Source organism: Oryzias melastigma, linkage group LG6, assembly GCF_002922805.2.
Source record: "Oryzias melastigma strain HK-1 linkage group LG6, ASM292280v2, whole genome shotgun sequence".
NCBI lineage: Eukaryota > Metazoa > Chordata > Actinopteri > Beloniformes > Adrianichthyidae > Oryzias > Oryzias melastigma.
In genome coordinates this window covers 21055603-21079723 of record NC_050517.1, presented here as the reverse complement: position 1 = coordinate 21079723, position 24121 = coordinate 21055603, and the positions used below count along the sequence as shown (strand labels likewise).

At 43.4% G+C, this 24121-nt stretch overlaps 2 protein-coding genes across 9 annotated transcripts in view; one reads left to right on the top strand and one right to left on the bottom strand.

Annotated features, from left to right (window-relative positions):
- The window catches only part of gtf3c6 (general transcription factor IIIC, polypeptide 6, alpha), a 31136-nt gene that overhangs the window by 1870 nt on the left and 5145 nt on the right, over positions 1–24121 (top strand). Inside the window, exon 1 of one of the 6 annotated variants that reach the window (XM_036212431.1) lies at positions 14547–14642. The exons of 1 other annotated variant lie outside the window; for it this stretch is intronic. The gene's annotated coding sequence lies outside the window, so the exon portion shown is untranslated. Of the gene's footprint in view, positions 1–14546; positions 14681–22524; positions 22944–24121 lie in introns of those variants that run through there. 4 more of the 6 variants (XM_036212428.1, XM_036212429.1, XM_036212432.1 and 1 more) reach the window with 4 other exon arrangements.
- On the bottom strand, positions 6326–24094 carry LOC112151815 (zinc finger homeobox protein 3). Of its 3 annotated transcripts, XM_036212425.1 has the most exons (11): positions 23115–24094; positions 19242–20937; positions 18628–19166; positions 18321–18534; positions 17599–17706; positions 17363–17499; positions 16474–16584; positions 15035–15197; positions 10157–14871; positions 9396–10055; positions 6326–9306 (listed from the first exon to the last, which is right to left on the bottom strand). In XM_036212425.1, the coding sequence occupies exons 2-11, from the start codon at positions 20899–20901 to the stop codon at positions 9190–9192; spliced, it is 8424 nt and encodes a 2807-aa protein (XP_036068318.1). In that variant the 5' UTR covers positions 20902–20937; positions 23115–24094; the 3' UTR covers positions 6326–9189. The 3 variants fall into 3 exon arrangements, with proteins under 3 accessions (XP_036068318.1, XP_036068317.1, XP_036068319.1); XM_036212424.1 differs by having other exon boundaries at positions 18321–19166; XM_036212426.1 differs by lacking the exons at positions 6326–9306; positions 9396–10055; positions 10157–14871; ... (2 more) ...; positions 17363–17499; positions 17599–17706 and having other exon boundaries at positions 18109–19166.

Genomic DNA, 24121 nt, shown 5'->3' with positions numbered 1-24121 from the left:
AAAAAAAAAAAAAAAAAAAAAAAAAGAGAAAATAGAGATACTGCGTCAGTGCCATTCATCGGCATATGGACTTGGTCATGGAAAGCGTGTCTGCATGGTCATCTTTAAATTAGTCCAGAAGCCACTCTTTTGAAAGGACCGTTTCCCTCTAATCCATGCAAAAATTTATGTACAAAAGAAGAATGAGGACCAGATTAAATCAAGTGTTGATACCCCGTCCAAACTTGTTTCAATTTTGTATTTTCTTTTTTAGCAATTTACTTTTCCAGCATTCCTTCTGTTTGTGTCCTCTCATTCCCCCATGCCTTCCTCACCCTTCTCTGTCCCTCTATTTTCCCACGGTGATCAATAGCTCATTACAATCATTGACTGTGGCTCGTCAGCACCTGTTAAGGTTTGCAGAGACAGAAAAAGAGAACGCCTCTAAGAGCGTGTGTTTTCTTCTCCGGCATATTAATAAATAAGAGGATGAATAGGTAAAACTTGACATTTGAGTGGTTGTTTTCTAATGCACGTCCATTGCTTGCGGCGCCTAGTTTGCAGGTGTCTAGTTTGCCGCTGCTTTATGATCTGTGGTGCTGGAGAACATCTTATTATGCAATGCACGTGGGTACCTTGGTTTGTTGCTATGGTGATTGCCAAGGGAGCCAGAGTATTATAGATGTTTATCCTAGACAGAATAAGGTTTCTTTCTGTGTATTGGGGCATGCTTCATTTTACCATAAAATTTGACCAAACGTTAAGATCAACACAGCAGCAGGAAGGGAAAAAAAAGGGGGGGGCAGCAACATCAGCCCTGATAGATTTACGGTTCTTGTGAATGGTTGAAAAAAAAAAACCTTGAGTCAATAGTCTATGTTCTTGCAGGATTCATTTTTTTGGGATGACAGCCTGTATTCTCACTGAAATAAAGGAAGAAAAGTAAAAGAAACAATGGCAAGGCATAAAGGGATCCCCCATTGATTCATTACAGTATGTGGTCTCAGCCAAAAAAAAAAAAAAAAGAAAATTGGCAGAATAGTGTGAAGATTCAGGGAAATGGGGATAAAAATAATGGCAGATTGAATAGTGAACAAGTCTCTTAGCCTATGCATAAATTACACACATCATTTACATATTCATTATGTTTTGTGTTCTAATGAGAGTATTTGCTTAATAGCTTCTCCAGCACTGGCAGCTTTTGTTTGACTGAAGAGAATCCAAAGTGCGAAAAAAAAGAGAAGAAAAAAAAACACACAAAGGACCATGGGTCATTTTGGTAAAACGAGTGAGGTCAGTGGTACACTATTTGCTGATAATTGCATCAATCATAGAGCTGTACAGTGGGTGTTTGACTAAACACAACCTGCTCAAGGCTCTTAGAAGTGTGAAGTGAACACACGTGGAGGGGGTTGGTAAAAGTTAATTAAAACAACACGGCTTTCTCCAGCTTTCGCGATGCTCTTTTCGTCCATCTCCTCGCGTCTCTGCGGAATAAGTAACTGCTGCTGTAATTACCTACAGGGCAGTCTTCTTCGCGTGGTAAAATAATCCTTCAAATGGCAATACACAGTGCAGATTTGTGCAGCTTCTTCATAAATGAAAAGTTGTATAATCTCTAATAAAGTAATGATGGAATGAATGATTTAGAGAGTGAATGAGTAAAACTAATGCACGAGAAAGGGTTGAAAATGTACAGGGGGAAGGGCAATGGAGGGATGAGCTGCAAATGAGCGAGCGGTGGCAGGTTGGCACGGTGCCATCCAGTCAGGACTTGAGCAGGGGCGGGCATGGGCGAAGGGGCGAAGAGAATTACAACAAACGAGAGAAAAAGACCTCCATACAGCTACTATGATGCCAGCTTGGCACAGGCGTGACAGGGCGTCGGGAACATGCGATCGGGAAGAGAAAAGTAAACATGAAGGACCTTCGACGATGGCATAGCAGTAGGATGCCAGCTGGTTGTGCATGACTCGGATATCGATGGATAAAGGATCTACAGAAAAAGGTTGAGGAGCAGAAAGGTGGCGCTGAAAAGATGCCCACTTGGATCGTTGATCACAGGATGAAGGATGCCACTGGAAAATACTTCAATCTTTCCGCTTTCTGACTGTTGACGTTCTCTCTGCCAGCTGTGCCAGCCAGCGACGGTGCCAGGGTGCATCCATGGCGCACTCGAAGCGTTCAGACCAGATGGTGGAAATTGTTTCAGTGGAAGACAAGAGAACCAACCTCCGAGGATTTCCTCGTTTTGTTTGTCCAGACAAATCCAAAAGGGAAGTGCCAAGGCGATAGTAACCAGCGGTCGCCGTGGCATCCATTCGCGCGGGCATCAAGGGCACAGGATAAAGGTGGCATCCTGCCAAGGCAGCATAATGCGCACATTTGTAAACAGAAGTCTCCATACGGTGAGCAACGCATTTCGGATGGTTTAAATGTTTTTGGCGAAGACATCCCCTCAAGGGAAAGGCTAAAAACAAACGTGGCATCATGCCAAACGCAAACTGTGAAGCATTAACCGGCGCCATCAAAGCCTGTCCAAAATCGCAGTATGTGCCAGCACAAATTTGTGGCAAACGTTTAACACCCAACCAACAGATGCAGCAAAGAATGGGACAAAAGGCATTTCCTGGGTGCCAATCTGCTCTGTGCCCAGTTCTCCACTGAATGGATCTCTTTGCCCATTACAATGATGTAAAAAGAAGGATTACGCCGTCTCATTTTGGAGAAGAAAAGCAATCAGAAAATGGAAAGAATGAACAAATAGAATACTACAAAGAAGGTTTTACAAAGAGAAGAATTTGGGAAGCATTTATTTAATGAAGAACAGTGGGAGACAGAAGGCAGAGATGATGAAGAGCCTCTTTTCCTGGACTTGCACACCTGGGATCTTCTTATCGGGATATCCCTCCAGACTGCAACTGTCCTATAAGGAAGATGTGTTTTGAAAATCTCATTGGAGTTAAGCTGAGTTTCACCATTGCCAGTCTGGAGGGGTGTTGCAGCCAACGGGGGCGGGCAACTGTCTGGGCATCTCATTTACAGCTAATTAACAACCACACACTAATTCTACCAGCCAATCATAATTAGTGATTTAATCGCTTGTCATCGTTCTTTTACGCCCCCCGCCAAATCATGGCTTCTACTAGGAAAGCGTGCGGATAAGCTAAGAAATGCAGGACTCCCCCCCACCTCTTTCTCTTCCTTTTTCCTTCATCCTTGGCTCCAGACTCCAGTGGGATCTTAATTAAGCCTGGGCTTCATTATGCAAATGGAGTACAATAAACGACAGAGGAGGTGAAGCAGGATACAGACTAAAACGGAACGGGAGGGAGAGCACTCCAAGTGGGAAAATGAAATGTGGAACGCCAACCAAATCTTTAGTATGATGTTATTGTTGCAGCATGAATGTCCTCACTCTTCTGTTACAGTATGTCGTGTGAAAGCTAGCATCTCACTCTGATGCTCCTCCGTTGGGAAAACCTCTCTAAAATAACACTGGATATTCGGAATGTCACCTTTCACAAAGAAAATTCATTGGGGAACCGGGACAACAAACCCCTTAATATCACAGCTGGCTGTTGTCGTGGATACAGAAGGAGATGGTAGACATGGGGGGAAAGAGGCAGAGAGAAACACTGACAGCGGTAGCTGCACAGGAGCTAATGTCATCTTGGTTTAATCATCGCATGGGATCGTGAGGTTCATGAAAATTCATTTGCATATCATTAAATAGAGAGTGGTTATTTGGTCTGGGCTGCCAAAATAGAATTGGGTGAAGGAAGGAAAAAAAAAAGAAAAATGGAGAGACTCATTATTAAACAGCAATGTTTTATAGTCTGCCAGCCAATTCATTTAATTTGGGCATAATTAAAATGTGTCAGACTCAATCAATCATGCCACCAGTGATACTATCTATATATCACCCTGAAAAAATTTAATCACTAGATGTGCAGTGCTACTGCTTGCAATAACAGTCATCAACTGACTTATTTAGCTCTCCTTGAACTTGACAAATCTTTCCATTTTGTGTCTATTTATCAAAGCACTTCAAGAAACTTTAACGTAATGTGTCAAAACACATTTCTGACAGGTGGCACTGTCACCCAGTGTTTGTCGTCAACAGAAAACCTCTTGTGGTCTTCTTGATCCGAGCAGGAAGCTGTCCAGGAGGCAATGATGTAGGTGCATGCCTGTGTGTATTTCTCATTTGCGTAAGTGATGTAATTAGACCACCCTTTCACATGCAGATCAGTTTGACAACATGGCAATCACTCTCGCACACTTTACAGCACTGCACACATACAGCCACACACGACAATGCGCCGCCTGACCACCCCCATATCATGGAGAGTCTGTTGTCTGTGAGTGGAGTGTAAAGATTAACATAATCCAGCTAATAAGTGTGTGTAATATTCACACAGTGACGCGTGGCATAGACACTCTCCTGCTGATGCGTATTTGTATCTCATTATAGATGTAAAGTACTGTGGCTAGGGGTGTGGGGGGGTTGGCAGCGTGACAGGGGGATGGTGAAGGATCACAAAGTGTGGACCTGAACAATGAAAAGCAGTAAGTTATTCCGTCCGCCATTTCAGAGAGAAATCAGTGTAATATGAGGATGGGTTATCAGAATACATGAGAGGAGGAAAGGCAGACTTGTGATGTCTCTAAGAAAACCAGGAACTGATTTAAAAACACGTTGTGCACCCCCAAAAATGCAGTGTATCTTCGCTGCAGAACGTAAGAATTATATTGTATTTGCGCTTAAAGGCTACCTCTGTAAAATGATTGATTAGGATGGTGTGACGGCCATTAAAAAGTAATTTAAAAGATGGATAGGGACCACATTTCCAAATAAAAACCACTTTCTACCTGATGAAGTGCTGAACCAACTCTCTTTCGAAGACATTTACTGATCACTTCTGGGGTTAGAGTGACTATAAGGTGGAAAGCCGTGCACTAGCACTGGAAAAATTATGTGGGTGGTATTTTTAAAACCTTTTTTTAAACATTGTATGTATATTTTTTTTAATAAAAGGAAGCTTTTGTTATTCTATTCTGTTATACATCTGTGTACAAGATGGAAAGGAAAGAGAAATAATGCCACAAACAGTCCTACATCTGCACACGAAATTTATCCGATAGCGCTGCGGGGCTCCAGATGAATCCTTATCCTCCGAAACAGAGGTGTGTCTGGATGCGCGAATATATTTCAGCTCTGTCTCTTTAACTCAGGGCGCCACCACAGCAGCATGCTTTGGGATTCATGCATAAACATGAGCTGGCCTTTCAAGCTCTCTCCTCACATAACCAATCTAAATCTAAATGAGCCCCCACTACAGATACACCAGCAGGCAATGACATTACACCCCCTCCTCGGCCCCAGCCCATCCCCCACTCTATGCTGCTACCCCCAGCGACACACATACACCAGCAGGCAATAATTTCACGCTATCCCTCAACCCCCCCACACGCATGCACGTACCCCCTTTTGCCGCAACCCCACCAGCTGCACAGTACTCATTTGATTAAGAGGGGGAGGACAGGGAGAAGGAGAAATGGTGGGGGATCACTTTATCGCAATGACTTTCTAAGATGGCTATCATCAGACGAGATCTTTCCCAAGGCCTCCTTTTACTTTACTATTGTTCTCTTCATGGATCTGTTCGTGTCGCCCCAACATAACCTTTTGATACAGGTCATTTTTTTTGCATTTGGTAAAACAAGAAACCCGCAGCAGAAGAATTAGATTGCACCTTGACTTTAAAAGTGAACATAACCTCACATTCCCATGTTAAGGTTCTCCTCCCTGGAGAAGTTCATTCATTAACCACAGTAAAGTTTTGCCGCTAAAAAATGAAGTAAAACATTTTAATAAAAGTCTCTCTACCAGCCTAAGATGTGGTCTTTGAAATGTTGCAAATGAATATCAGTGTCTTAAATGTGCTGTAGTGTGCAGTTTTTGTCCCCACTCTCCCAGTCGTAAAACACATTATCATCAGCAGCAGCAGCAGCAGCAGGAGCAGCAGTGTAATTCATCCCAGGTCGTTAATATTCATCATATCATTTAGTCACAAAGGAAACTCATCTGGCTGAATGTCACAGATGTAATTAATGAAGTGACCCCAGAGGTCAAGGCTCTATTCACCAAACGCCTTCCACGCTCTGTTGTCTCACACATACACACACATTGCACACCAAAAGCTTTCCATCCAGACACTCTCCACCACCGAACGTTCAACCTGAAATATGAAGCACATCTGAGGGGCAGACATCCTCGCATAGCACAACGTTGATGGAATAGCTTCTCTCTAAGTTAGACCGAAGAGATGAGACCAGAGCGTGCACCAAAGCAGACTTTATTTAGCTCAGTGGAGTATGGGGGGGAGGAGTGGGTAGGAGGAGAAACACATACCATTAAAGGAGGCTTGAGTTAGGGAAAGTTAAGAGACACAGAAAACCACTGGAGCAGGACATAAGGACAGGTGCACATCACAGGTATCTTTTTGGTCATCACTATGGCAACAACATATCCAGAAAAGAAAAGAAAAAAAAAACAGTTTTAACTACAGTAAGGATAAGAGTCTCTTTACCATAGAGGACTCCAATATGTACATCTTACAGTCACTAAGTTTAAGAGAAAAAGAGATAAATTAAATTGAAATTATTGGTTTACAAAACTGCCTTTGTGGTATTTGGACTGCACATTTCTGTACAAAAGAAAGCTCATTGGTATTGACGTAAACATTGGTTGGTTTTAGAACAAAACAAGACAGTTTTTCATTCCGTATTCCTTTGGAAAGTCGGCTATGATGTTCAGCAAAGTTGTTTCCGCTGGACCATAGGCTATAGACATTGCAAAAAGAAAGACACTAACGTTGGAAGGCATGGGCCTTAACTCGTTCACATATTGAATATTTCCATAGACATTAAGACGCTTATGTCCAAGAGAGGTTTCTATGAAACTGGAAGCTTGAAAAAATATGTTATTTGGAAGGCCATTTCCTTCATTCGAGCAGGGAAAATAAAAGGACAATGAAAAACAAACTAGTTAGAAATAAAAGCCCCCACATATCCATTACTTTAACAGAATAATAGTGGAGCAGTTCATGAACAGCATCACAGGTATCATTACAGTTTGTAGTCATTAAAGCCTAGTGGTAAAGCAATCAGAGCATGCATCTTTCTACATATTGTTAGAAACTACAGTACATTAGCAGCAAACTGGACATCCTTAAGGGCTGAAGTTCAACACTATGGTATAAAAAAAAATAAACTGCAACATTTCTCAAGAGAAGTAAAACTCTTTAACCGCTATATTACAGACTGCCATGGCTCTAGTTTGGGGTTTTGGTTACAGTCTCCAGTGTGCTTATGAGAGGCAGAAAACAGTAGCTTGGGACTCCTTTGTTCTTTAAAAACAGCAATATGTCGTCAAGTAAACAGTAGCGCTTATTTTTGTAGGTCATACGGTTAAAGTATTATTAGGTCTTTGGATTTTTGTCTTAAAGCATTAATTATTGTTTAGCTATTATTGTTATATTATCATTATTACAGGTAGAGTAAGAACTGGTTGTAAATGAACAGAGAAGGAAGGTGTAGGAAAATATAAACTAAGACGGGTAGGGAAAGGGAAAAATAAATTAGGCGTACAAAAATAACAGCAGTAATATCCAAAGTTTTTCAACTTTGCTGAGAACCTCCCTGTATGTGGAAAAGGGAGTCGCGTTTCAAACATCCAATGAAGTCTCGAGTCAACCATACAAAATCTAAATACTGTACATTTACCACTCACACTATTAAACACTTTTGTTTTAATATGTTTTTTTAAGTAACAATCTATTACTCGGAGTTGAAAAGCTCAGATCTTTGAAAGACAGATACTTTTGTAGACATCATGCAATTCTTGGTTCACGTTTTAACCAGGCTTCTTCTGCTTTAAAAACAGACGAATACAGAATTCTGATCACATTTGGAATGGGGCCATGTTGAGCTGTTAACCTGAGCATAGAAAGCTTTACATTAATCACATAATATTGGTAAGCCATTGGTATATTCAAATAGAATGCAAAGGCAGTTAAGACACCTTGCCTGAACATAGGAAAGCTGTCATAATCTTTTCAACCATCATGACACTATTATATTGAAGCAAGACAGTTTGTTTCAATCCATAAGATTTATATTAAAAAAAACTATTACTAAACACACACAATGTCAATTTGGGTTTGGTTAAAGTTTTCATATACAGTATTATGGTTGAGTGCTATAAAAATAGTTTGCCCCTTTCAGGACAAACTGACCTTTTATGAACTGTGCTATTTGGGCTGTTATTCACTAAAGGACCTTACATGTACAACAGAAGACTCATCATTGGCTTGGGAAAGGTGAGGCTGCAATGTAGCACCGCTTCAGTCTATTGGTACTCTGCTTACTGATGCCAGCTGCAGATCCCACACCTTCACCGTACAAAAGTCAACTCTGCAATTTTTTTTCTTTTTTCATCGAAAGCAAAGGTTCAAACTAAATCCACAGACATGTAAAATTTTGGTTATGAGCTTTGGAATCTGAGTTAGTCTTTACAAAAAGCTCTATGCAAACACCCCTGTGTATTGCAAGGGTCTTCTTTTTCTTTTTCTCATTACACCACTAACTGCTTTGTTTTCTTTCAAGTGTTTTTTTGGAGCTCTGTATTTACACTAAAATTTCTTTGACAATATCTTTGCCAGCCTCGTACAGACTGGTACTACATGCTACACAGCTAGTCATCTAGCACTGTCTGGTGGAGGGCCCACTGTGAGTCTGTCAGGCAGACTTAGAGGTAGACTGCAGGTCTAGCTGGGCAGTGAGGTCACATACTTGGAGAATGCTCTTTGGCCTCTGTGGCATCTGGTTGGTTTTCATCAGGAGGGCGTTAAGTAAAAGGAAGATGATGGAATAGAGGGAGGCGCTTGTTTGAACACAAAAGGGCAGGCTTGAAAAAAAAGGCTCAGGAATAATATGAAAAAGAGGAAATCTGTGGAAAAGAGGACACAGTTTGGACTCTCTCCTACTAGTTGAGAAGGCTTCTCTTTGGGGCCCTGCGGCTCTAGATCTTTGGGGTGTTCAGGTTAATGGTTTGGCAGCAGGCAGATAGGGTACATGTGGAGGTGGACTTCAGCTGCAGGGTGATTTTGGTCAGAAAACATTTCAAGGCAAATGTCTGCCTTTCTAAGCTCTGTCTCTCTCCCCTGCCCCTGCAGACAACTCAGCCTGCTCCCTCTCTGCAGAGTCGGAGCTCAAACTTCTGGCTCTTTTCTCCTTAGCTCTGGCATTCTGAAACCATACCTGTAAATATAGAAAAAGGTAAAGTATTTAAATTACATTAATACATTTTATTTGAAACATCAATGTGGCCAAACTGGAATTGGTGTTACCTGAACTACACGGTGAGGCAATCCCAGCTCCCGACCCAGTGTCTCACACTCAAGGCGGTTTGGTGTGCGGTGGTTCCTGTAGAAGTTTTTGAGCTGAAGTACCTGGAGGTGGCTCATCTGTGTCCTTTGGCGCTGATGCTGATGGTGATGGTGATGCTGAGTTGGTGTCTCATCTGAGCTTTGAACCCCAGATCCTTCAGGATTAGGAGAACCTTGGTCAGCTACACTGTTAGTCTCCTCACATAGGTACTCCTCATCATCTTCTTCAAAGTCATCGTCATCTTCCGGGTTGCTTAAATTTCTTAATGAAGACAAAGAAGTCACAAGTGGCTTCAGAGTCAGCTCTTTGTTGCCAATGTCGCAGCCCCGGTTTGGGTTAAGAATGGAGGAGACCGAAGAGCTGGGTCTCTCCATGGCAGATGTTATAGCCATCCCAGTGTGCCCACCAGATCCAAAATCTGATGATAGGTTGTAGCCTGCCTTTTCAGCTTCTGCCCAGTGGCGGGATCTCATGTGTGCATCAAGAGCACTCTTCACCTTGAAGAGAGCCCTGCAGAATGGGCAGCGTAGATGGTTCAAGCCCAACGTGAAACTAGATCCTGGTCCCACTGACCTGAACTGTCCTTTTCTTTCTCTTGCTCTTGTATTTTGAAACCAAACCTGTTAAAGAAAAACATTATTTTTTTATTTTTAATATAACACCCATAATTTTCCTGATTTTTTTTAATTTTTTTTTTTATCACTCTTAATTTGTACTTTACCTGAACAACTCGTCGAGTGAGGCCAACATCACGTGCAATGCTTTCAAGGACTCCTCTTGTGGGATTAGAGTCCAAACTGTAACGCTGGTATAGGACTTCAAGTTGTTCTGGAGTAATTGTAGTTCTCTGCCGTTTATCCCTCCTGTGCTCTTCTTCAAACTCCCTACTGGCCCTTTGGCCTTCAAAACTGGTCTCCGACATAGGTTTTGTACTTTGCTTTATAGGTGCCATTGAACTGTTGAAGGTGTTATTCGACTGATCCGATAATGTATTTTTAATCTGAATGTTGTTCAAATGTGAAACCATAGGATGTGTGGGATTAGGATGCATTTGGGACATAGAGCCTGACAGTATTTGACTTGCCATTAAGGTGTGGTTGGGGTGAAGCATCATGTAAGGCATTGTTCGATCAGTGAATCCAGAGTGGAGAAGTTGTACCTGGGACTGCGCTGCCAGAAGGTGCCTAGTCTGATGTTCTTGCCACAGCTGAAATGAAGGCAAGGACATTGGGCACAGATTACACTGGAATTGAGTGTGGGCTTGGAGATGTGACTGGGTTTCCGTTGAATGACAAGCCACGGCATCAGACAGCCGCGTCTGTATGGTTTCAGATGCTGGAGCTGATGGAAGGTTGGATGAAACTGATGAATTAGTAGCATTTTCAAGAGTGCGCTCAAAAGGACCATTGGGTGTATTCTGGTCTGAATGAGAAACAGACAAGATGGAGTTTGTAGTCTTTTGTGTCGAAGGAGGAGAACATGGTTGAGATGGTTCTGCAGGACTTTCTGATGGCAATTTAGGATCAGGGGTTGAACATGTTTCAGTTTTCACAGACTGTGCAACATCTTTCTGTTGAATATCGGTGTCTAAAATATTTGTTTGAGTTGGGACTAAAGGTGGGCTAATCTGAGCATGAGAAGTAATTTTATCTTCCTGATTCAATTTATCAGCTGTTTGTTCATCTTTAGCTGTTAAATTCTCACCTTCTGTGCATTGAGTAGCAGAATCAAGAGCAGGTGAATCAGGGTGAGAGTAATACTCATAGGTTAAATCCATTGAATTTTCATTCTGAGAGTCATGCTGTCCTCCATCATCATAGGTATTCTCCGGATTATCCTCTTCATTCCTGGAAAAGCCACTTTTCTGTCTTGGGATGTTGTTAAGATGGTTTTTCCCCTCAAATCCTTCATCAGGTCCCCGGTCTTGGTTTTTACGGGCTCTCTGCCTCGCATTTTGGAACCATACAACAATAACTCTGTTAGGTAAAGACAGCAAAGCAGAGAGTCTGTCGTATTCCTCCTCTCTGGGGTAGGGCGTTGCCTCAAACACCCCTTGTAGAGTTTCCAGCTGTTGTTCTGTGAAACGGGTTCTGGAAGATCGCCTTCCCCTTTGGGGTTCTCCTTTAAGCAGGTCAGTTGTCTGTGGTTGTGGGGAGTTGTTGGCTGAAATTCCTGGGGACAGTGAGCATGGAGAAAGTGTCAGATGCTGGTTTTGCATTACATCCTCTCTAGCATCCTCCAGAGGAGTGGTTGGGGGATTATTAAAGTTATATGGGGAATCCTTGTCTCGCTGGCGCTCTTTAAATAGGGTATTGCGAAACCAATGTTTGATTACTTTGTGAGGGAGACTTGAGAGAATTGACATTTTGTTGATCTCTTCATCACTAGGAAGGCTGTTTATGTCAAAGTGTTTTCTTAAAATAGAAACCTGCTCTTCAGATATCCGTGTTCTTGTTCGCTTACCCTGCTGTTGTTCAGGTGTTGTTGGGCTGGCTTGGCTTTGATGACCAGCTGGGATTGGGCTTGGCTGAGATGGTTGACTCAGTATAGCAGGACTAAGCTGTGCAGGTTGATTTAACAATCCTGGGCTGTGCTGAGGTTGCTGAGCAAGCAAAGCTGTACTGAGCTGTGGTTGAGGCCCAAGTAGTGCTTGGTTAAGCTGAGACTGGTAGAGCTTTGCCAGTTCTGGGTTTAAATTTGAATCCAACCATGGTTGAGTCTGAAGAGCCATGGACTGCATCACAACTGGAGGAAGGAGTGGTAGATCCATGGGAAAAGGAATAGGTGGAAGTGGAAGTTTTGGTAAGGTTAGTGGAGGAATTGAAAGTTGAGGCATAGAAAGAGGGAGCATGGGTATTTTAGGCAAGGGAAGAAGTATAGGAGTTGCATTTTGAGAAGTAGTTGTGGTTGATGTCCCTGGGAATGGATCTTCCTGTTTTTGAAGGTCTTGTGGTTGAGATGGGGATGGTGGAGATGCAGCTGCAGGGGCAGTTGTTGTCGTATCTTTAGATGCAGCACTTGTCTTGGTAGTGGTATCAGAAAGTGGCAATGTAGAAGACGATTCAGAGGTTTTCACTTGAGGCTTTACTGATACTGTAGCAGGTTCTGGTTCTGTCCATGTAGCCGGGGTCGGAGCTACAGCTTGTGTACACACAGTTACATTTTCATCAGAATTAGGTCGGCCAAGGGGGTACATTTGGTCATACTGGAGCCTATATTCCATAGAAAACCTTTCCAGTGCTGCAGATGGAAACATCAACCTATGAATATATTCTTGGTGACTTTTTAAAATCAAAACATCAGAGAAAAACTTGCCACAGTCTCTGCACTTTTCCCCTGCCTCACAGCACTTTTTCTCTGTCTCTGAAGGTGGCTCATCTTTGCTTTGCTCATTTTCCTCAGTATCACCTTTGCTTTCTATTTGCCTTTCATTGTTGTAATACTCTCTTACATTTTCATTTTTCAGTTCACAAGTCTCATATTCTTCCTTCTCTGGGCACAATTCAAATTTACTCAAAGTAGCAGCATCTATTATTTGAGTTACCATTTGTTGTTGATGTCTGTGTCGACTTTGTATGTATTGCATGGCTAACTCATAGCCATAACTCTGAAGCAGAGCTTTAAGGGGTTCCCCATTTGTAGCTGCGTAGGGCACTCTTGGAGGAGGACATTGTGAACCAGGCGAATTTGATGAGGCAGGAACAGTTTCTTCTTTCATGCTTTCATTTTTAACAGTTTGGACATGTTTGGTTTCTTTTTCTTCTTCCCCAGCAGAACTACTGTTATCTACTTCCATCTGCTTGTTGGGGTGCCCACTGCAATCCGAACCAAACTTTGCTTCCCTATGACATTGATCAGCAGTTTGATTTACAACTTGACTTGAACTTTGTTTTGGGGTTGGTTTCTGGTCTCCTTCAGACTCTCTTTTAGGATCAGCCTTAACATGTTCTTTAGGAATGGAGTTTAAAGATAACAGATTGCCAAGTTCTGGGCTCAAGACAGACAATTCTGAGTTGAGTAGTCCGTCTCCTGACAAAAAAAATGGCAAAAGAAGTTGCTGCTGCAGAGAGAGTGAGTTGTCTGACAGCAAGGAGAAAGGCTGTTTAAGGCGATTTTCCGGCCCTAAAGGAAAATGTTGTAACGCTTGGGACTGTAGCAGTGCTGTCTGTTGTTGTAAGTGTGCCTGGACTTGAGCCTGGGCTATCTGCTGCTGCTGTATCAGCATTAGCTGGTTCCTTGATGCTAGAAGCTCTGCTACTCTCTTTTTAGCCTGTTGGCTGTCTATCTGCTCAGGCAGATTTAGAGGAGTCTGGGTAGTTGATGAACGTGCACCATCTGGTTTCTTTACACTGGTTACACCAGGTAAACTCTTGGGTGTTTCCTCTCTGGTAGTGGCTGCCTGTGCTGAAGTAGTGGGCACTAGTGCTGGAGCTGAAGATGCTGAAGACTGTGGAGCTAAGTTCTGCGCAGCACGCGCTCTAGTCTGATGAAGCACAGAGCGAAGATGTATATCTAAAGTTGAACTCTGGCTGTAGCCCACTCCACATAGTCGGCAACGATAGGGTCTAGGATCCGGACCACGTGGTGCTTCCGGAACCGCTGCACTTGTGCCAGAGTCTTGCAGGGCTCGTCTGGCCCGGTGGAGATGGGATACAGAATTATAGTGAACAAGAAGTATGGTTTTCTGGGTAAAGGATTCAGAACATACTGTGCATTTATAAGGCCTAGACGGATCTAAAAAACGGTCCATTGTTGGGTTGGAGCTCTTTTTGAAAAGTGTGTTGGAACTTGGTTCCAATGCAGTCTCCTCATGTGGTCCCTGTTCTGGTCCAGGTAAATCCCTCTCGCCACAATCAACTTGAGACACCATTTCCTTTTCCTTCATTTTTTCTTCCTTTTGGTCTTCTCTCTCTTCTGTGCCTAATACATCTTCATCTATATCTTCATCATCACCTTCTCCTGCTTCTTGACCCACTTGAGGTGATAAACTGAAATCTTGCTGACCTGAATTCTTACTATGATCCATGTATTGCACAGTTTGAGATGACAAGAGAGTATTTAGTCCCTTTGTGTCATCCTGCTGTGAGTGAATGTTCTGCATGTGTCTCTGCAGGGCCTCCTGACTGCGGCATTGTCTGGAACATAGAGGGCACTCTGTCGCCGCCCTCATGGCGTGGTACTGCCAGTGCAGCTGAAGCTTTTCCTGGGTAGGGAATGCCAAACTGCACCTGCTGCAACGAAACCGGTAACCATGGCGATCAGAGAGGGGAGGGGGGTCATTGGGTGGAGAGACGGGCGGGGAAGAGGGGGGTGTTTGAGTTGGGGACTGCGGAGCCAGTGTACCATTGGAGGGGTGGGTGGTGTTGTCTTCTAAGGGTGGGGTGAGTAGAGCAGGAACGTCTTTGGGTACGACTACATCTTCTTCAGTGTTATTAACTGAAATATTGGCAAAAAAAATACAGGATTAGTACAAATAAAATCAAAATTAATTTTCAGTACTGGTAGATACAGAAAAGGACACATTTGTGTAAAAAAATCAGTCTGTTATAGCAGGATTTTAATGATAGTAAATAGAAGTCAGATTATAGCTCGAACAAACCTTTGTTTTTATCAGAAACAAGTGCAGCTGAGGAATCCTCAGTATGCAAACAGCTTGCACTTTTATTCTTTGTTGGGTTGTTTTTCTGAGTATCCTCAGTAAGGACGTCTGCTTGTGGTTCCTTCTCTGGCTCAAGCTGTGTTTGCTCCTCCAGTGGAGTGACCTAGAATTTTAACAAAATGTTGACAGTGTGTCATAAAATCTAATAAAAGATGAAATCATATTTTTACATTTAGCACCTGCCTTTGCAGCAGTGCAAGCAGAAAGGCACATCATTTTGTTAATAAGTATACATGGTGGAGATTTGTGGGTCTGCCCTTCAGTTCCTGTGAAACCCTCCTGCGTGCCCCAAGGGTTTAATAAAACTTTGCTGAGCTGAATAATGAATTTAATAAAATCAGTCTTCATATAGAAAACCTCCATCTCTACAACTCAAACAGTGAGAGCAAATAACATATCTATGCAAACAGCTAGCCACCCTCAGGAAAGGACAGAGAGTCAAAGATGAGATTTTCATGACAAGAGTCTTCTCTGTGTAATGGCTTTATAGGAGCCAAAGAGAAGAACGACCACACATACACACTGCAGAGAAAACTGAAGGTCAGACTTAATCTAGACTGCGTAATTGGAAAGCAAGGTACATAATGGCCATCATCACCTCAGTCTGAATTAATGAACCTCAATTACTATCAGAGAGAGTGAGGGAGGGGAAGGTTGGTAGGATGGGGGCTGAGGAGGATAGAATATGAAAAAGATATTCAGCAAGGAGAGTATGGAAGTATTGGGCAACGAACAAAAAAAAATGTTCAGGAGAGCACAGTGAGTGAGGGAGGGGTAACGCAAGAGGAAATTGAGAGAATGCTTGGGCGAAACAGAAGGGAAGGGGCAGGACAGAAACTGCAGGGTAAAAGTGATAGGAGCAGTTGGAATGGGAGGGAGGGGCAAGGAAGGGTAGAAAGGGTGAAAAGCAGTCAGTGAAGTGGAGGGAAGAGAGCAAGAGACAAAGGCCACTTAGCATGCAGGCCAGGGAGATGGAGGATGGTGATGTGGATAGATGACCGGTCATTGTTAGTTGGAGAGACACAGTAAAAAAGCAAGGGGGCCCCTTTTTAGCTTGACTGCACTTCTGGTAATAGAGGGCTACTTAAACATGCATTATAGAAAGACTGGCTTTTCCCTCACTCACTCAGTCAAACCCTCTTTCTTCCACTTTAAAAAGATGTGCATACACATACACACAGAAGGCACGGCTGCATCAAAGATGATAGCGAGGAGCTACTTAAACATGCATTAAAAAGTGCTGCCTTTCTCTCTGGTGCTTTCTTAATGGAATTGTCTCCCTACATTTCACTCGCCCCCCCATCCCCCCACCCGCTTTGCCTTCTTATTTTCTTTCGCTTCCTGACAAATACAACAAATACACAGTTGCATACACTTACCACACTGATGAGCTTATCCACACAGTCCTGTGCCACGCTGTGCACATGAGTCAGATGCTGTCGGAGGTGTGTGTGTAGAAGTCGAACTTGGCACAAAGGGCACTGGACAGTCTGGAGAAAGAGGTAAAACAGAAATACCAAAATTTTAGAAACTGCATAGGAAAAGAGTACAACTGTCGGTAGGTTTGCAAGAATACACACTGTACTCTCATTAAGAATTCTATTTTTTTTCTTTACATACCTTTAAAGTCCCATTACACTCATCTTTAGAACTACTGTAAAAGCGTCTTCAGTAATCTTTTCATCTTGATGATGCAGTTTTTAGGAAAAATCCAAAAACCTGTGCCGTTTTTTCAAGGACATAGTTTCTGCAGAGCATCAGTTGTTCATTAGAAATTCCCCTCTGATTTGCGGGCGTGACTGCTGGCGTGGAGTAAGCCCACCCCCAGTTCCCATCATCCATCTGATTACACTCTCCCACTAGCTTACAGCTCCTTACAACCCCAACATAACATTAACGGCGAGCAGTTATTGGTACTATCCACCTGTACAGTTTTGTACCAGATGTGAGCTCAGACGAAGAAAACAAAGACGTACACAATTATGTTTGTCTGCAAGTGGATGCCTTGAAAAAAGGACCGGAGCAGAAAGTTTGTGGCCTGCCACAATTTTACATCACTGCTACAAGCTTTTTCCAACAGCATTTGTTCATGTGCTCTTGATTCCCAACAATTTAAATAAAGAAATACTAAGAAACCCAATTTTAACCTTAATTTTCTTTATATATGTCCTCCGTCATGAGAAAATTTCCACAAGAACATGTTAAAACACCAGAAATAGGATTTTCATTGGAGTGGGTCTTTAATTATTAAAGGTGTCAGCTGCTTACCTGCTGGTTCTCGTTTTGCTGGTGTGTTCTGGGGCGTTTGGTTAAAATGGTATTCTCCGCTTCTCCGCATCCTGAGGATGGGCGCTTGACTGAGGGAGCAGACTCCCGCTTTTCTCTCTCTTCTATCCTTGTTTTTTCTGCAAATAAAAGTATACATGTATTATTAAATTATTCAACAAATATTCTTTAGGTTCAATTCAAGTAAGGCTCATTGTAATGGTTAGTGTGGAAGTTACCTGTATTCTGAGAAATGTTTTGTGCCCCCAAATGAGTTTTGTCTTTGGTTGTCTCCAAAGGATCAGTGCTGGTTTCTATGGAAGTTTCCATACTCTCATTGACCTCTCCTGTCACAGGACCAAAACAAAAGCAAACAAGCCAAATGAAGCCTACATTTTTTGAAATAGGATCCATCAAGAAGGCTATTGTGTTTTTGCTAAGCTTCATTCCTCCAGCTCACCTTTCTTCACTAGTGATCATGTATTGATTCTACATTAGAATCTCATCAGAGCTGGCGTGAAGGCAATGTGGACTTAAAACACCAGACTTGGCCTCAGTAATTCTTACCATCCCAGAATCAAATCAGAGGATAGATTTAATTTGCAAATGAAGTGTAGAACTACTCATTTTAGTATTTACACAGTCCACAAGCTCCAGATAAGATAAATTCAACATTCATCTTCCACAGAGGGAAGAGTAGTGACTCTCCTCCACCTCCCACACTCCTTGTGCAAGGGATTTGTATTGGTCCATTGATTAGCAGGTGCTTGTTAGCTGTTGTCACGGGTGATTGGGGATATAACAAGGATGTGTATCGACTAATCACTTTGTTTGATCAATACCTTAGCAAAGGCCATTGCTCATTTTCTCTCTCCTTTTATCTTAATCCGCCTTTCTGCTCCCTGATGTCAGCAAGCACATGCAGCAAGAAACCCAATGCACCCGCACGTCATCCTCTCACCTGTGACGCCACTGGAGCTTTTTCTGATGGTAAAAATGGCTGCCAGTTCCTCTCCCCCCATTGGCTGCAGCTGCAGTAGCCCTTCCCGCTGCTGATGGGCTGACGTTTGGCTGTGTTTGAGTACTTGAAGCTTAGAAGAGGAGGAGTGGTTGCATAGAAGGCAATGGAACAGCCACGAACCTCCATCAACTTCACCGTCATACTGCTGCAGGAACTTGAGTAAAAAAAAAAAAGAAAGATAGGAGGTATAAATAATGGTTGGACAAAAGTTTAGTAAGTGTGGAAAAAAACTGAGGTTGGTTCTTACTCTGTAAACCCGGACGCTCGCCTCATGGTGTGAACTGAGGGAATGCAACCTTAGCTTCTCCAAACTGCTGCTCACGTAGTCACACAGGTTGCACCTCAATTGGACGGGGTTGCCCTTTGCAATGAGAGCCGCCCCTTCTTGACCCCGGTCCCCTCCCTCCTGAAGGTGGGCGGCAAGCTGGTAGCGGGTGCGGTGTCTATCAGTCTGGCAATGCAAGGAGAAATTAGCTCTCAACGGGGTGGTGTAGCCACACAGTCTGCAGTGGCAGCCACCAGCGATGAGAGAGCACCACTCAGACTGCGGCAGGGAGCGGGGTGCATTCAGATGCTGCTCCACAGACTCTAAGCTGTCAGATGAAAAGCAGGAGCAGACAAGGCACTGGAACACGCTCTGGGAGAGGGATCCAGTAGGGGACAGAGATGGAGCTGGAGGGGGAGACGGCGAAGGGGAGGGAGATGGAGTCAGTGTTGACCCAAGGGTGACCGGTTGATCGTTGACTTGCTGCCCAGTCAGTCGCATGTTCAAAGAAAGCTCTGGACCTGAACACAAGAAGAGCCATTTTGAGCTTTTACTGTCAACCTCTTATCAGATGTGTTCCATCATCTGTTACTCACCTGTGTTTTGTAGGTGTTTGAGATGTGGGGCAAGAGTCCTGCAGTGAGACAAATAATAGCCTCTCTGTAGTCGTAGCATGTTGTGCGTGTGCTTCTCGCTGGTAGTGTGTATGCGGAGGTTGCGGGCAATACTGGTCTCATAGTCGCACACATCACACCGCCACCTTTTACCGTGAGAGTGGGAGTGTGCAGGTGGTGTGAGCTTGACGGGCTGCGTCATGTGCGTTGGAATAGAGAGTGGGAGCTTATTGTATGGCTGCTCGTCAACTGAAGAATTGTTGGAGGAGCTGCTGTTGTTGGCAGCGTGCGAGGTATTCACGTGGCCATTTGCGCTTCCCCCGTTTTGAACATTGTTAAGGTGTTTATCTGACTGCATGTGTATGCTGAGGTTGCCTTTCGAGGAGGTGGCATAATCGCACACCTCACATCGGTAGGGCTTGTAGCCACAGGCGTATGTTTCACCCCGAGCCAATCGAGGATGGGCTTTCCCCGAGCTGCAGTACCCACACACATCTCGTGTCGCACCACCACATACACACTTTCCCCCAGAGGCACCGCACACACACTGCCCTCCCGTTTCAGGATGCTTCTCCTTCATATGGACTTGCAGGGTATGAAGAGACTTATAGTGCCAGTTACACTTGGGGCATTTCAGAGTCTTGCAGGAGTTGCGGGAGTGCATCATGGTCATGTGACTAGTGACCGAATTGGAGGAGAAGTCTTGGCTGAGGTTTTTCAGGACAGCGTCTTTCTGGTCTTCTTTGTCTTTTTTATCGTCCACCTCTGTGTCTAGCTGGCTGTCATTTGGTTCTGGAGCTTTGGCACCATTTCCATTGGAAACGGAAGAGTGAGGAACCCCTGGTAGCACGTCATCCTCAGCAGGTTTACTGGCAGGCTCCATGCCCACCAGAGGAAAAGCCAGAGAAGACTGCTGGGATCTAAAGCTCTGAGGAAACCCAGAAATCCAGCCCTGATCTCCCTTAATGTCTTTTACCTCTGTCTCGTTCAGCAGTGCTGAGGAGGAGGATGGACAACTGAAGTACTTTGGAGAGATGGGAGAAAAGGGGAAGGACTTAGGGGAGGGAGGAGTGTGGGAGGACTTTGGAGAGGCGGCTGTTTTGCTGTCGAGTGTGCCACTGGCCTTCGCAGTGCTGGAAGAAGAGCTGTGCTGGCTCTGTTGAGGTAATAAAGAACATTTGGATTTGGTTTGGCTTTGGTTTGAGATGGCCTCCTCCTCTTCCTTCTCCTCCTCTCCACCTCTACAGTTGAGGGTTTCTTGGAGGCCCCCTGTAACTGACGCCTCTCCCACACTGTCACGCACCTCCTTGTCCTCTTTAACTTGCCCCAACAAACATCCCTCCCCAAAGTCTTCCTGTATCCCATCCTTTAAACGTGCTCCGCTCTCCTGGGAAAGGTGGCCTCCTCCTTTCTGCTCCTCTCCTTCTCCAGCCTGGGACCCCTCTATGCCCTTCTCCCCCTGCGGAGGCAGGGTCACGGGCTCTTTGGTGGGGGCCATGACTGAGGTATGAGAGGGCGACCCCTGCTCAGGACTAACCGCCAGGGTCAGGAGAGGAAGAGATAAAGCCTGGAGACTGAGGTCGGCATCTCTCTCCTCCGCTCCCCCTCCATCCCCTCCTCCTCCTCCATCACTGCTGTCCATACCGGAGGCTACAGCTGCCAGACATCACCTGCCCACCTGTGTGTTACAGAAAAGGAGGGAAGAGACAGACGAAGAGAGATTGAAAAAAGAGGAAGAGAGGGAATACATGAGTCATGTAAATAATATTGCATAACATTCAAGAGCATTGATTAGATTCCCTGGATAGCATCTGTTCAATACAGCATTCACAGTACACAATCCAAAGGCTGGTTACCCAGGGGTTAGTGTTAGCCCTTAATGAGAAAATCAATAGCACAAGCGCTAAACTGGGTAGAGGAATGCGGGTAAAGGCTACGCAGGAGGTCTGTAATATTCCTTGGGGGATAGGATTAAATAAAGAACTGAATGCTTCTGAGCTAAAGGGTTTTCTCTAAATTGCCACACTCAGATAAGGAAGATAAGAGAAGACTCTGTGAAGCTACTGTAACTGTCTTCATCTTTTATTGTGTCAACCCCACAGGATTACTATTTACCCCAAGTAATTTTCCACAGAGTAAGCCTTCCTCCTCTTTAACCTACGATAACAATAATATAATAAACGTATGTGCACGTGAGATTAAAAAAAATAATGAACCAAAGAAATAATTGAAAAGCAGTTATATTGGCTTGTTTGTTGCAATGCATTTTACTTTGATTTTAGTGCTTAATATTATTCTCCATAAAGCAATAAAATGCATTACATCATTCAGTCTCTATTATTTTTAGGGATAGTACAATTATTTTTTTAATGTGTGTTTAAATAAAGTAAAACCACTTCAAATAAAATAAAAATCTAAATTCTGCACTGTTTTAGTTAATTTTATTAAAACTGTCACCACAGCTACAACATTTTATTGTGCATTTTTCTATTAAAAAAAACTAGAATTTTTGTTCTAAACACAATTAATACAAACGCGTTTTACAACACGGACTTCCTACAACATGATTTTAGGCCTCTCCCCCTCTGTGACGGACAGGTGAATCTCATTTGTAAAAGATACATCTCTGTTAGCCCGTGTGTGTCCCATATCTCATTACTGACCTTTTTTTTTAATCAAAGGGTGACTTTAATCTACCCTTTCACCTTCTTCTGCAGACAAACAACCCCCTCGACCATCTTTTCTTTCTTTCTGTCCCCCTCTCCTGTGGCTACCTCCCCCCCTTCTGCAGACCTCTCCATGCAGCTGGAAGATATATGGCTCATATCGGCTCTCTGATAGTCCTTTAATGTACTGTGTTTATGTCACAGGCCAAAGACCCTTGCCCACTGCAGCTGTCCACTGTCCTGCCAGAGAGTGCTGAAGGGTCGAGCCGGCCTGCCAAGCAGCCGAGAACAGCCTCTAATCTGATAAAGATTTTCATTTACACAGCAATCAATAAGCTGGGTCTATCGGCAATGTAACTATTTATACAAGCATTCCTGGCTCTCAATCGATCAGGAGTGCGGGAAACCATCATTTAACAATGCGAGTGTGTGCACTTGTGTGCGCGTTAATGCCTGTGCATCCTTTTGTGCAGCTGACCATGATTATGTCAATTAAACACACCTGCAATTAATAACTATTCCAAACCTGATGCTGTTTTATAACAAGAAAAATATGAATACTTCTGACAAACTGGTATTAGAAACAATGCCATCTAAATCTAAAGTTGTGAGTGTGTGTGAGAGAGAGTGTGTGTGCTGAGAGAAAAAGAGACAGGGGTGTGAGGGGCAAAAGGAGACAGACACAGAGGAGTTGCATAGCTCTTCTATAGGGGGAAATATATATTTTGATTACTTTTTGGACTTGGAGATGAGGATTTTTTTTATTTTTTGAGGAGATACTTGACAGAAAAGACTGTTTGGAGGAAGGTAGCAGTTTGGCTTTTGCCTTCTTTGTGTTTTGGTTTAGGGGGTGCTTTTGGACAGAGTGGACCGGCGTGAGCAACCCCACTCTGCGCGTGTGTTGACAATGACCAGCCATCAGCATTCACTCACACCAGCCTTTGTTTACGCTGCGTGTTTGCCCACCGTGCCAGCCTCCGACGCGCATAAAGCGAGGAGTATTGGCGCACAGTAACAGGTGAGTCGGCGAAACATCGCAACAGGAAGGAAAAAAGAAGAAAAAGGCTGGATTTGAGCGATTTTTTTTTCCTGACCAAACAACCCTTCCTCCTCCTCCTCCTTCTCCCTCGCCGCCGGCTCGCTACATCCCGGCTTCGAGTAGAAAATCGTAAACAAATAGCACACTTACATTTCTGCAGCGACTCCGGTGTAAAGCTCCGCAGGCTGAAAGTGAATAAGTCCAGAAAAGAATCGCGCAAAGAGTCCGCTCATTCCTTATGAATGATCCTCAGCGTTTCGTGGAGCCAGGAGTAGGGAAAAAATGGAGAGAGGGAGCAGTGGGGTCCAAGTTGTTGGAAAACAACTGTGTAATTAAAGCTACATATAGGCCGTAGTAAACAGAAGATGGGGACGGAGGGGTTTGTGCGAGCTCCAGAGGTAGAATGAGTTCTGATCACTGTGGGAGGAAAAACACTTGGCTCTTTATTCCTACTAATTAGTTTCCTTCAAAAAATGGCTGAGATTACGCGCAGTGCGCATGTGCGTAATTGCGCAGACACCGCTAATTAGCCCGTTTGGATCAATAGGATTCCGCGAGAGAGAGAGGAGGGAGGGAGGGAGGAAGGACCTAAGGAGGGAGGGAGGAGGAGGAGGAAGAGATGCTACGGAGCCGGAGACGCGTTAGAAGACGGAGGAAGAAATGCGCCAAAGTTGCCTTTCAGATATTTTGTATTTTATTTTTTTCTCCTAAACTCTAAATATGATATTGGATTTAAAAAAAATCCTTATAAATATAAATTAAACGATTACAAATTAACAAGAAAAAAAAGATCAAGACATCCAATTTAAAAAAAAATAAAATAATCACATTTGTAAAACTTCTAAATATGATATTTTATCTGGTTAAAATACAAAATATTTGACAACTTTTGGGAGAAATCGATGCGTAACACCTACAACAAAAAAAATACACGTTCCGTATCTGACAGATGAAGACAACAAACAATTCTCAAGGCCCCCGAGGACTTTTAGGGAATATCCTATTGACATTTTGTTTGTTTTGATCTGAAATGTGAACATTAGGACATAGATTTAAACGTTAGATTCATCCATCAAATAGTTTCTTTTATAAAAGTAAAAGAAAAATCTAAGAGTTAAAATATTTATAATAATTTACAAAAACAAACTGTTCGTTTT

What these genes read in the sequence shown, in the direction of transcription:
- LOC112151815 (XM_036212424.1), bottom strand. Translation starts at nt 20,901, where the DNA reads ATGGACAGCAGTGATGGAGGAGGAGGAGGGGATGGAGGGGGAGCGGAG. An exon ending in AAACATTTCTCAGAATACAG is followed by an intron (nt 17,500 to 17,598) that starts GTAACTTCCACA and finishes TTTTATTTGCAG; the next exon opens with AAAAAACAAGGATAGAAGAG. An exon ending in TGTTTCTGATAAAAACAAAG is followed by an intron (nt 14,872 to 15,034) that starts GTTTGTTCGAGC and finishes CCAATATTTCAG; the next exon opens with TTAATAACACTGAAGAAGAT.